The sequence below is a fragment of the Lissotriton vulgaris genome, chromosome 3_2 (assembly GCF_964263255.1).
Source record: "Lissotriton vulgaris chromosome 3_2, aLisVul1.2, whole genome shotgun sequence".
Lineage (NCBI taxonomy): Eukaryota > Metazoa > Chordata > Amphibia > Caudata > Salamandridae > Lissotriton > Lissotriton vulgaris.
Genome location: NC_141690.1, coordinates 25,969,146 through 25,983,457, shown reverse-complemented (window position 1 = coordinate 25,983,457; position 14,312 = coordinate 25,969,146). Strand labels below are relative to the sequence as shown.

The following is a 14,312-nucleotide window of genomic DNA, read 5'->3' as shown; positions in this document are numbered from 1 at the left end:
CACAGATCTTCTCACATCGAAAAAAGAGAACTATCATCAGTGAACATCACAGCCATCCCTATACCTGGTGGTATAGCATGTGACAAAACTGACTATGAAATCTATGGCCCGGTTGAGCTCTTGAAATATCCACACCAATTCAAGATTTCCTTAAGTGACTTTTTATCACCTAGTACTTCTAATGTCAGCACAATTTACAGAACATGATTATTTACAGGGTTCATCGAATTATGAGGAAATGTATTGCTTCAATCACTTTGGGCATCATTATCTGCATAAATCTGCTAATCCTAGAAATGTTTTCAGTTACAATCAGTGGGAACATTGTCAAACTCCTCCAAAAGGCAGTTTAAAAACATTTTATGAAACATTTCCATACTTCTCAGGGTTTAATTACACTAACCCAGAAACGTTTTATTTTAAATTATGAATAAGACAGGAGTGAAAAACATGTTGACAAATACTACATTGATTTATTCTGAAAAGTTTTATGAAAAAATGTCTACATTTGGTTTTGAATTTTGGAAAAATAACATTGAGACAAAAACCATCTGGGGTACAAAAGAGTGGCAGGTACAAGGTTTAGAATCATTATTTAGAGCCTGCATGATCCCAGAACAAATATTGTTCCTGAATGACACCATTCAATAAACAACCTGTCTTGGTGTAGCCAAGATAAAAGATTTAAACAACCTGTCTATACCAAAGCCTATGCCTGATAGAAACACCACTACATATGAGGGGTTAGATGTGTCCTATATTTTAAAACAAAACAGAACAATTCCTGATTCGACCAAATGATCGATCTGGCCCACAGACACTAATAACTGTCAAGATAGATTCCTGAACAAAATACAGGTTCAAACAGAACAGGCTAGACCCAAGATATTCCCAGAGACAATATCCAGGGATAGTTACAACATACAGTGTAGGAAAACTATGTCTAGAATGGCTACAGAAATCCACACTACCCGAAATTAAGCAACACTTTACTTAAAGAAGGTGCTGACTTGCGGGATTTCATAATGGGACCTCGCAAAAAGCGTCAAAAACGTTTCATATACGCCGTTATATACGCAGCTTACAATGAAGCTTGGAAAGTAACTCAAATTGAAACTGCAGAAAAAATACAAGAAATTGATCGTATTAATTTGGAAAAATCACTTTCTGTAGTGGACTCTGTCCTCCAGAATGTATTCACTGGACAGCATTAAATCATCTGCTATTGATATAATAGAACAGGATATGCTAATGTTACAACATGGCCAGTCCCAATTACGTTCTATTGTACAGCTAGGCTGGACGTTACAAAACCTCAGTTCAGGCTACGTGCCATGGCGTCTAATCCACACAACGTCACTATTTTCTATCTTTAACCTTACTGATAGACAAATCTCAGAAACAAAGCAAAGGCGGTAGTGTTCCCTTTTAAAGGGAAATGTCTGCACAACACCTATATAAACAGTTATTCGTTGTCTTTATGTTGAGTACACATTGTATCAAAAGAGAAGTAATTTTCTAGGGTGCTATAGAACCTCAAGGCACCTACCACCAAAAGATGCCGTCAGTGCACACTATGCGGTGTGTCACAAGAGCCAAACAAAATAAAGAGGATAGCACTCCTATAAAGCAATAGTTGTAAGGTTTGGAGCAAAATTAAGTAGCCCCCAGTAAGTGAGACTCTAGTATTTGTAGAGTAAACACAAAAACAGGTTATAACATAACATTCAATGGCAATGATAGAGTTCTAGGATATAGTCCACTTGTTTTTATTTTCAATCTTTATTCTTGTGATTCCAAAGCACAGATTATTCCAGCAGGATTAAACATCACCAACACGTGTTTCGTCCTACACAAGGACTTTTTCAAGGCTACTAGTCGGGTGAGCTAAATTGTCCAATGGATGTCCAGAATGAAGTCATAGGCCAAAGTTTAGTAGAAAAGAGTAGGATTTCTAAATGTAAACGGTGGAGATTAACAATGTATGGTAACATTCAGCAACTTTCGGTCCAAAGAAACAGTATCAGAGGTCACATAAGACCTAGCTAGTACGCGAACTGCACAATTGAGCAGAAGTTATATACTGGTCAGGTTCTCATAGCTGAACACACGAGCATGGACCGTAAGGGATTCAGTAATTTAAAACGACAACCATGATAAGTTGGGACGCCTAAATTTAGGACCGTTACATGACCTCAAATAAACAGTTTCTGGAGCGCGACTGATAGACAAATCTCGTTGGCACAATGTGGTAAATATTTAATTACCGTCCTAATTTCTATGCAGGTAAGTACTAAAAACAGAATAACTCAATCGGAAAGAAAGACGCAGAGTCCGTGGTGTTAGAGTTCTTAGGGGTTTTATTCCTTAAAAAGGAATGGTTCTTGAACCGGATATCGGGTTCCTGACACCACTGGGGTTCAGGAAGGGATAGAGCAATGCTTTATTGACAATACATAACTTTTATACTCAAATCATATAATGGAAACCAATACAGTAGGCGTAACAGCTGAGAGAAACAAGATAAAAGCACACACGTGTTAGCAATACGTAATCAGAAGGCGTGAACTAGGCGTGAACATAGAGGTGTGTGCTAGAAACGTCACATGAAAGTGTCACAAGTGGGTGGGTACATAGCAGAATCTTGCAATGTCAGCAGAAATCTGAGATCTGGATGCGCGCGCAGCTGCATGACGTGTGATTGACTTGGAGCTGGAGGGTGCAGGGGACTTGACATTTACACTAGAGGAAAGAGACAGAAGTCTGGCGTGTCAGATCAACTCGTACCTATATCATATCTGATATCTAATGTTTGGGAACCATATTATCTAGAGGGAAAGGTCTCTTGGGCAGAATTTAGGGCCTACTTCGCCAGAGCTGAAAAACGTGTAAAGTATACCATAAAAAGACGTTGGCAAGGCATACTTAGGAACGGAATATTCAACCCATTCAGGGTGGATCTGAAAGAGGACATGTTAACGTTGGACGCAAATGTATTTGCGTCTTCATAGCTGGCACAGGAGGGAAGTTACATGCACTTTAAGCTCGTACATGGAGACGGTGGGGTACACGTTAGGGAACATTTCTTGACCATAAAATTTATATTTCCTCAACAAAAAGGAGCAGACTATATGGTGCTGAGTATTGAAAAACTAGAAAGATTACCATTGACAATGTCAGAAAGACCTGTCATTGAATGGATAATACATGGCACCATTACAATCCCGATAACAACTTTTCAGCTTCAATACTGCCAAAAGTATATACCAGCAGGCCTGTATGAAAGGTTGGGTAAAGGATACATCAAGTCAACCTGGAATTTACCTTATACACATAGATCTTATAGTGAAGGGAAACAAGAGGTATTTCTTAGTGGTAACAATTATAAAAAATCACTAAGCGGTACACTTCTGTGTCAAGGTATTAACTTGCATGGAGCCTGCGAAGGTTCATCAAACAACCTATCATGTCATCTACACGGCACCCCTGCTACACAGATAGAGCCCTTTTTCAAACAACTTTCCAACCGTAGCTACGTTATAATAAGTGACCACAGCTGTTGTGGCATGATGCCTGGAAAAGCCTATCTCGTGAGCGTTACTTCCAGGGTCATTTGTTGTATGCAAGTATTGTATCCAAACAGCAATCCAGACATGGAGGCAGCAATATGGCCTTCTGTGAATATCTCTTCTATTCGAATTGATACTTTAAGCAGAATGAAGTCAATTCTTTTACAAACAACTGTGCCTTTAACCTCGTCCAAAGAGATGTATGACCTGCAAGTTGCAAGCACAGCGGCAGAGATACATACCCTATTATCGACAAATTGCCCCGTGCATTTCGTAGAAATGTTAAGCCAAATCTTAAACATGTCAGATACCAGTGGCATCGCACATGTATTTAAGACAATTTTTTCAGGACTGTTAGCACCCTTTGAAACAGCTCTGGGCATCTTCCCGAATTTTGTGCATTCTTTTTTCGGTGTCCTGACTCTTATTTTGGGACTCGTAGCAGGAATTTTATTTTTGTTCCTTCTGCTCTGAAATGGCAAGCCAAGTCACAGACAAAACTCAGGCTACGATGGAAGAAACGATCCTAATAGTACGGTACGGAGACTGTATCACTAAAGTCCTCGGATTAGCCCGGCTAAGAGTTCTGAATACTACCCGGTTTCTTTCATTCAGACCAATCTGGCAAAATTGCATCTTACCTGTGCTTCGATGTCTGCTATGCGGAGAAGAATGCATGTTGGATGTCTGTCTTACACTACCATCAGCAGTACCAATGGATATCGATGCTTTGCTTGGTCCGGTAATGACTCATGCAACGTGTTGTCCCCAGCGGCTACCTATTCTGATGACGGCATTCGTTGAGACTTCACCATTACGATTAGGTGAGGGTGAAGTACGAGATGAAAGCGGCACCACAAAGGTACAACCTTCCATGACCATTGCTGATCTGAACACCGATGATGGCAAGGCATCGCATATATGCACTATTTCTGATTTTTCAGCATTGGCTCAACTTTCACCTACTGTTGTAGACAAATTTTTGCTGGCCTATCTGAGGTAATGTTCTCTCCTATCAACGAGAATAATATTTGAAATAGCGAGCATACAGCGTTCCCTGAACTCTGAATTCAGTTTTTATAAACAACACTGCTTAAAACAAGTGGAACTATTTTTTCCCATGAAAGCAAAATTATTTTTTCCCAATTTCCAAAATATTTACTTTTTTGGCACATGGTACTCTGCTTAAAGTAGAACTATTCTTAGAGAACAGAACTTCTATTTTTAGAGACTCTAGAGACAATATTTTGAATCAGCCTCTAGCACATGTACATCTTGTATAAATATTTGATGAAATGGTCTCAACCTTTCTTTCTGTATTAAGAGCCATTTCACGAATGTAATTTTCGTGATTCATTCAGTGAACATCTAAATGAACAAAATGTTATCTGAATGATACCACTGCTTGAAAGCGTACAGTATAATACTCATTTTCGTGTATCTATACCATTTAAAATGCATTTGATGGATTTTGGGGTGGGCTGGAAGACACATGCATACTTATATGTTTATATATTGCTTAGTATTTAGTAATGATGGACATTATACATGGAGTGGGTGTTGTGAACGTATCTAGGACCCTAATTAAATATTCCCGATGTATGCCCTTATGTGGTTATAACAAATCATATCCTTATAAAGGCATAAGAATCATATTCATATTTAGTCATAGCCAATGCAGTCCAAATACGGCAAGGCTACTTCCCTAGACTCCTGGAAAGTACAACGCGTTCTTTAAACAAACCAAACCTCCAGCAGCCCGGGAATTCTGCCTGCTTTTGTTTTGTTGTGTCCTAGAACTCCTGAGAGTCCTGAAAGAACTGCCAGTTCTTAGTGACAGTTCTTAGTGACGTCTTATGTCCAACCTTACGTCAAACACGGCACCTTCCAGGTATAAATATACCAGCATTTGCCTTAAGCAACACACAGTGGTTTGGAGCAGAGCAGCTATCTACTTACCCAAAGCCCAGCTGATGCGAATGCCGAAGGAAGCCGACCCTCCCATTTGACGCACTGAGAGAGATGCTGTCTTTTCTCCTGCCGAGAAATCCAGCTCCAGTGTTTCCAGTCACCCTTGCTGGTTGCTGGGAGATCTAGACCTTAGAAAGAGATACAAGACCTCCTTCATTCTAAGCCAAGATACGGAGCTAATTAGATCCTTAGAGAATTCTTGATTCAGATCCTTGGCAAAACTAACTTAACTTAAACTGCAGCTCACTTACTCCTTTCCACGTACTAGGCTTAGGTTAGGTACACCGGGGTAGACGAATTTTAGAAGCACCAGTTGAGTATGTTTAGTCAACTTTTATCATTGATGTAACTGTACATATTTTATCCGTTTTAAGTATCATATGGCTCAGAAACCATATAAATGCTTTTACAGTATTATTTCACAATACTCCTTTTACTGTACGCGCTTTACTTTATGACAAGTATTGCAATTGTGGCAATTCACTTCTCCTGCATAAGAAAGAGTACTGCTCAATAAATAACAACTTTTATTGAAAACGCCAGTCTCTCTATTTCTCTGCACTCTGGTGAAACTAAGCATGCTCGATTGACTGAGTGAAAAAGCTATCTATTGTTTTCACACGACTCTGGAGATATACTCCTTATTCTGGAGGGAGCAAAGTTGTCATGTTTATGCGGTTGTCAGAAGCTAATCCCTTCTTGTCTAATCAGGAAAGTTAACACCTTCCTGTTCATTCGAGAAAGTTTCTAGTGACCTCTGAGCTAGCTGGCATACCTAATTAAGTCTAACATATTCAGTAGAGACCTAGTCGACCTCAGTCCTACGTCTAAAGTACCGTTTATGTTATTGCAGTGCGCAGAGCCTATTGGGAATATAGGAACTAGACTACAATAGAAATCCTTGAACTGCAATTAAGATAATGTTGGTCTAAATGTTCTGAGTATGGCTTTAATGTTTGAGGGAAGTTTAAAATAATTCTTGACCTCTAGGCAGCAAGTAATAGCAGTAACGTGTAATACTAGTTACATCAGTACATTTCGCCATGATTACTGAACATAAAACAGTTTCTTTGGTGAAAAATACTAATCCCAGGACTACAAAGCATGTAGAATACCGAAAAATGTTCTCGTCCTGCAAAGACTTAGAAATATATATGTTGATGTAAGAATTTTTTTTTAATATTTTGCAGGAAATGTTCGCAAATGTGACATGTCTATTCTTCCACATACATGCAGTAATGCACAACATGCCAGGCATTTTTTTGGGGGGGGAGTGGGGGGTGGAGGAGGGGGGTTGATAAAAGAGCAAATGAATGTATTTCTTTTAGTTTAAATCATTATTTAGATTCTAACTGAAAGCCTTTTTGTAACTCGTTTCGAAAGAGTGGAATACTTTTCTTTAAAAAAGGGGTTTTAAACAACTTAAAACAAGACATTCCACCTTGTTAAGAATTCAACATACATCTTAGCACAATTTAACAATAACATTTCTGAAAGCTCATAACACCTTTAGGTCGTTAAAAATTATTTCGAAACAAAGACTCAAAACAAAAAAAAATCATCCTAATCATGTACATGCAAATTAACATTCTTTTAAACAAAGTGAGCTAATTTAATCTTTCAGGGAAATCCTAAAAATGATAGTATGTTTAACCACTTAAAATACATGCTTACCAACATACATTAATGAGCTTAAAAAACTGCTCCAATTTCTACGATTTTTGTTTTATTTTAAATTCTTGAAAAATGAGCTTCAGAATCTTTTATTTATAAAATATGAATGGACCCCCAACAAGAGAAGAATTTGGACGAAGAAACCTGTTGTCGAGGACCTTGTCATTTCCAAAAATAATTAAATTGCACACTCAAAGGAGTTATATATGGATATCTTCCTTAGCGCTGTACAGAGTACCATATTCTTCATGATTTCCTAAAACACTTTTAGGCACTACCCAAAGCCTTTACTATGACCTGTAACAAATATATTTCTTGGTTAGACCCAAATATATTTTAAATGTGCCAGACACAAATTGCATTATGTGATCTGTCTATAATGATGGCATAATTTTACGGTTACCATGATCACAAGTTGATGTATCAATAACATCGAAGTGAATCTTTTCTTAAAATTAAGGACTTTTTCTAACATGAAAGTTTGACAGAGATCTTTTACGTATATTAATTATGGCTTCACTTTATGTGTCAGTGAAACATTTTGCCTAGTACATATTTCACTATTCATCTAGTATCCACTCAAAAGCTATAACGCTGTGCAGGATCAGAAATCACTTTCCGAAAATCACGAAGAAATGCTAAAAATACTATTGCTTGCAGTTTGACAAGATGGAACAATTCTGCTTTTCGATAAAAAAGAACTCTTCATTCGTGATTCCTTTTACTATTAGAATGCATTTTAGTGCATTCCGTACTACTAAAGTCCACAAAAACAGAAGAGTTGGTGGATTATCGGTCTTTTTTTCCCTCTAGAACCATTGGACTTCAGATGTTGCTATCCTTCATTTCACTTCCTAACTTCTGCGTTAATGCAGATTTCTGATGTACCTGCTTTCTCTCCTCTATCATTCAGTGTTCATTTTCAGGAAGTGGAATAACAGTAGCACAACTAGTGCTACATTCTTCTGTAAATCTATGATGATGAAGAAGTTCTGCACTTTCTCAAACCACTTTCATTCTATGGACCTCTCTATGTAACGTAAAACTCTCATATTCTGAAAAGTCCCTTAGAACTCAGCGGCTACTTGGAACTTTTAGGACAATAGAAAAAGGACCTAGGTTGTCAAAAACTAGAACATCTTTATAGCAACCTCTAAAAACCTCCCTGTATACTATCCTACTTAATTCTGATGTAATGGAATGTTTCTCCCTCTATTCTGAGGATTTTAACTGGGTTCAATAAGCCAACAAAACTGTTTTAGGAAAGTCTTTTGAATTGTCTTTTGATCTGGTTTTGGTACGTTGTTGTATACAGTAAATAAATCCACACCAACATGACCAACAAAAGGCACTCAAATTTCCTTTTCAGGCTTTACTTACTTTTACAAGAACACCACATTCAGGCTCCTTCTTGTCTACATAAATGTCAATCAATACATCTTCCTCCTGAGAAACCTAAAAGACAAACAGCCACCTTTAATAAAAATGCATTATAGCAAACATATGGTAATCAGACTTACTAGCGCAATAATAGCATGCACACATAAATGTATCCATTCCAGTTTTGTTGACACTGGTCAAATTAGAGGTAATATAACAGTTGCAAAATAGCCCTAGTGTCAACGCTTTACAGCTATAAGAAATCAGGTTATTGGTTGAGAGAGGTGGAAGTCCCACTCAGGCATCAACCACAATCCTTGTCCTTACGAACCACAAAAGTCACTAAATTAACCTTTGCTTGACTCTTTGGTAGCTTGGCACAAAAGCAGTTAGGCTTAAATTAGAGGCAACGTGTGACGTATTTATGCAGCACTCAAACAGTAATACAGTGAAAGCAGTGCGCAAAAAAAATCACACCCCAATTTAGAAAAATAGAGTACATTTTATTAAATACAATTCTATCAGAACAACAAAAATCCAATCAATAGAACCAGAGAGATTGTACTTAAAAATGTTATGTCAGTATAGTGCCTAAAAGCACAAAGCGCCACTTGAGGTAATCTGGTCATGCTATACTGGGGAACGTTACAAGTTCAAGTAGCTGGATAAAGAGACCAGATTAGTTACAGTGAAAAAGTTACATTCTCAATGTCCAGCACGAAGAGCTACATTCGTCGTGAAGGAGGTAGCTAACAGCAGCAAGTGCATCACACGTGGTCGTTGCGGTAGAGCGAAGAGCTGGCCTGGGGTCTCAGACGGTAGTCTCTGAAATGCGAAGCTGCAGTTGGGCGTCGCAGATGATCGTTGCTTGAGTTTTGCATAAGCACTAACAATGGGTTGTCGTGGTTGTAGCAAGATCTTGTGCTGCCAGCTATTACTGAAGAATGAAGAGCCTGATTCACCAGGGACCTCAGTGATGGTGGTCTTTGCAGGTGGCACAGTCTGGGCGTGAATAGGCCAGTTTCCGGTTGTGAAGAGCCCAAAACCTGAGGGTTTCACCTTTTCTTGTCGAGGAATGCACTCTCATGCCAGCCTAGGGTCCAGGACATGGGAAGGCATCTCTTGGGGATCACAACTCACTCTTGCAGAGGCCACAAGAGCTCAGCCAGGTCCATTCGCAGGTCCAGGCTGGTCCAGCGCAGCAGACCAGCTAGGTAGAGTCACTCAAGTAACCTAGGAGGAAGGGAACAGGTTCAGTCTTCCTTCCCAGAGAGCGGGACAGACCTCAAGCATCAGGGTATCTCTCTGTAGGTCATGGCATGTCTCAAGCAGCAGGATAGTCATTTCGGGAACAAGGCAGGGCTTGAGTGGCAGGAAAGTCTTCTGGGGAAGAAGGCAGCCCTCAGATTGCAGGGTTGTCCTTTGGGGAACAAGGCAGTCCTTCTTCTGCAATGTTCACATGTCCAGAAGTGTACTTAGTGGCTCTGGAGGTCTAATATTTATACCTAGTGCTGGACTTTGAAGTGAGGGGAGTCACTATGCTACCCCTACATCTGGTTCTAGAAAGTTCTTCCTTTTCCCTCTCAATACTTCAATAAGTCTGGGGTGACAAAAGAATAGTGTCAGGTTTTTTTTGTGGGTGCAGGAGGCAAAGCCCTTTGAAATGTAAGTGGTGCTGGGTACAACTGAGCCCCAGCCATCCCAGTAGGATGACACATCCTGTCCACACTTAAGACCCATTTTGTCACTGTCTGGAAGGAATACACAAACCCAAGCACCAGGGCCATTCACAGTCTTATGACCCAGGATACTAAAAGAAGGTTAAAATGTTTAGAACAAGAAAACACCCACTTTCTAAAAATTGCCTTTTCACAATTATGACTTAAACCCTGACATTACCCTGAAAACGTTATCCCATAGTAGATGTTAGAAGGTAACTCCCTGCTAGTCAATGAAAGAGATAAGCCCTCCAGTAGTGAAAATTTACTTAAGGGGTTTTTCACCGCCAGGTCATGTAAAACATGATACCACATGTCATACTTCATGAAATACATGGCATCCAGCTCTATGAGCCTTTAGACCATATCTTGGGGCTGTGTTATATGTATTAAAAAGGAAGCTTTATGCCTGACAAAAGGCTTTTTTTTGCCAGGTCAAAATCGCAGATTAAAATTGTGCTACAGTCCGTAGTGTCAAGCCTGAGACATATTTTAATAAGCTACTTCAGAAGATTGTACAATGATTGCAACAGGCCCATTCGTCACATTTAATGTTCAGTCCCTGGGTACATTCAGTACCATTTACTAGGGACTTACAAGCAAATTATATAAGGAAAGCGCAAAAGCACTTTAGCACAGGTTATAATTGGTAAAGTGCACCGAGTCCCAAAGCAAACAATAACGAATTTGGCAGAAGTCTGGGCCTCGTGTAACAACAGTTAATTAGGTTGCTACTGCTATATCATTAGTTGCTGCACATAAAGCAAAGTGCTGCAATGTTCCTACTGGAATCTGCAACAAAAGTACAGAACAAACACTGGCCCAAATTAGCATTTTCAGAAATAAAGAGAGAGTTTGACCAGTTCAGAAAGATAATTGTTTTTCTTAGATCATGAATGTGCCAAAAAGGGGATAGCCTGTTCCTTCCAAAATCTCTGAATGTTTTTTATTTTATCTAGCCCCTGTTCCCCTCCTCTTGAACCACGAAATATTGTATCCTCATGCTTCTGCCAACCCACCTTACTGCACACAATTCTCTTTCTTTTCTTAATATGCTTTTATTTTACACAGTGGTTCTGTGTAACAAAATCAAATTTCCTTAAATAGAATGACCCTGCATATGCAATTGCTAAACATGCTGAGTGCAATAAAAAAAAGCAAATACTGCAAATTGGAAACATGCTATTGGTGCTAATTTTAAGAGATGGTGGTATGTGGTAGGTTTTAATCATAGACTGCTTGGAGCTTAAGTAACACCTCTATCACTCCCTATGAATAGTGAGAATGTATGGCTTCAAGTGATATTGTTTCTTAACAAATGTAGTTCACTGCCAAAGTATACAAATATTTCTGCTGATAAATTGATAAAAGACATTGAATTGCTTTGCATTTTCTCTGTCTTTTGAAAAATGTTTTTTGTTTTAACATGCCCATACAATTATTATAAAAGACGAGTTACTTTTACATAGCAATTGTTCATTTCTTGGATAATAGAATGTAACCAGACAGGTTTATGTTCCTTTTTTTAACTTTTCTCCCTTCTCTTCCTGGAACATTCTGTTCTTAGCTGCCTGAGCGTGTTGGCTTTCTGTGAGAAAGTCATTCTTTTTGCCCTGATCACCTCCTTTTTCTCTGACTGATACTGGTGGTTACTGTCTCTGATTGTGCCCTGGGCTCGGCTAACCAGAGCCAGTGCTCTGTTTAAAAGGTATATGGTAAATAGGTGCAATTACAACTGGCATGTCAACCTACCTGTAAGCCTCTAGTATATGTTGGGGCATGTGGGTTTAGAGGCCCAGTATATTTATTGCAGTCAAGTGTGCACTGTGGTGCCTGCTGTCATTTTAAAAGCCAGCCCTGCAGTCTGTTTTTAAGCTTAAATTATATGAAAATTCGACTTTGGAATTAAAGGTACTAACAAAGTCTTAAAGTACCTTATTGTTACATATAAGTCACCCCTAATACCTCCCCTAGGTGCCCTATGGGTAAGGTGCCTCCTTGTAAGTATTAGCAGGGACATTATAACAAATGTTTTATATGCCCTGACTAGGGAAAACTACCAGCATTGTTTTCCCCATTGTAGCTCAGTGGCACTTTAGGCTAACATGGGAATACTTTATTAAGGTATAACTATTGAAAGAAAGGACCAAAAAAAACTTCACAGTATCATAATGATAGTTACAATAAATCCAACAGCTCCCCATTGATATCTATGGTATAATTATCATGGAGAAGAAGTTAAAGAACTTGTTTTTCTGATGAGCCACAATCCAGACTTACAGCAGCCCGTCTCCGATTGGCCAGCCTCTGCCAGGCAGAGCCAAGCTTTCTGGATGAGGTGTGAAGTGGCCTGACTAGAAAAAGGGACATTGTGTGGGAGGAGCACTGCAGCTGCAGAGCAATAGGCAGGATGGGGGTGGAGTAGCCAACTTGGTCTTCAAAGATGGAATGACTGTATAGGGCAGCACACACTCACCCTCACCCTCACATCCTGCACCCCCAAACCAGACAGAAGACCCTGTAATTGGATTAGCAGAGGGGCTAGAAGCGAAGTGTTGGGGAAACTTAGCCATGTCAGTAACATGGCTCAGTCAGGTCTTAGCCACGTCAGTGGGATGGCTTAGTCAGTTCTTATCCTCCAGGAGAGTGTTTCTCCATTTTGTTTTTTGGAAGAGTAATGCTTTCTGGGTGAAGAATATGCCCTATTTTGGAGGAAATTATCATACCTGAGGTTGGCACCCTGCACCCCATTGGGAAGCGGTGCCCCCCTGCCTGTTAGCCAGGAACTGTAAACAAATATGGGAGCGTTGCCCAGCAAATAAAGATCCCTGCCTGAAACAACAAGGAGAAGAAAGTCTGCCCAGCCGGAGCCGTGATCTGCAGCCCAAGGATTGCACTCTGAAGGAACGCACATGCTAATAAATCTGGAATTACAGTCCTAAGGACTTTGCCTGGCTTCACAAAGCCAGGCAAAAGCATAAAGCAACAGGTTAACATAGCTCCACCTGCATCATCTCCCCCAACAAGGACCCATATGGAGTGGGTCCAGTGGACTTTTAAGGATTTGGCCAGGTACACTTTGGGAAACATAGTCCCAACATCCCAAGGACCATCTCAGAGCTTTTAGGCCTTTTAATTGGTGGTTTGGACACTTTGAACCACTAGAGTAACTTCAGGAAGAAGTTCCAGAAGTTTGGAGCAACTTTTGCAGAAAGCTCCATGTTTTCGAGAGTCAAGACATGGAATGTGGATTTCAGGTTCATCCCGCTGAAAGCTTTAGCGCTGTAGCCATCGACGAGACGTCCAAGAGATGACTGGGGCCTCAAGCTGAACCAAGCCGATAAGGTTGATGTGGATCAGGCCTGATGAAGTGTCTTGCTCGATGACAAGAGAAAGAGCTCTGAAAACGTTTCCAAGTGCAAAGTTAAAATTTTGACCGAGGCCTCCCACTTGGTGTATTCGACCGCCACTCCTTCGCAGTTGGCCTCAAACTTTGACTTTAGCCAGGTCACGCAGGACCATATATTCCAAGTTGGTGCTTTTGTTTTTTATGCCCTAGAAAGTATTTATTCTTTAAAAATACATATCTCTGGTTCCCTGCATTCAATTTTTGTCATTTCGGTGTATATTTGTTCATACAAATATAACCTATTGCTATAAATTGGTGTTGGATTTTTATGTTGTGTTATGTCTTACTTATTTAATGTATTGGTGTTTTTAAATGCTTGACCCATCTGTCTCCTACGTTAAGCCAGCCTGCTTGTTACCAGCTACCAAGGACTGGGAAAGGCTCCCGCAGTCCCAGTTGGCTCCCTGCCTCCTGCGGGACCAGGTATTGCTCTCTAAGACAGGTAGCTGCTAAATATGCAGCTCTCTGTCTGTGACAGAAATCCTTTTTTCTGTGTCCTTACCCAAGTGGCAGCGGGCAGGGAAACAGATGAAAACTTGCCTCTCAGAAAGCCAGAGCAGTGTCACAGCTCTGGCTTACTGAGAGCGGAGT

The 14,312-nt window shown here is 39.9% G+C and overlaps 1 protein-coding gene across 1 annotated transcript in view; it reads right to left on the bottom strand.

Annotated features, from left to right (window-relative positions):
- Window positions 1-14,312, bottom strand: part of ARAP2 (ArfGAP with RhoGAP domain, ankyrin repeat and PH domain 2) — a 1,270,949-nt gene that overhangs the window by 221,061 nt on the left and 1,035,576 nt on the right. Inside the window, exon 25 of the mRNA XM_086964430.1 lies at window positions 8,595-8,669. Within this exon, the coding sequence (XP_086820556.1) occupies window positions 8,595-8,669 (75 nt within the window). The remainder of the gene's footprint in view (window positions 1-8,594; window positions 8,670-14,312) is intronic.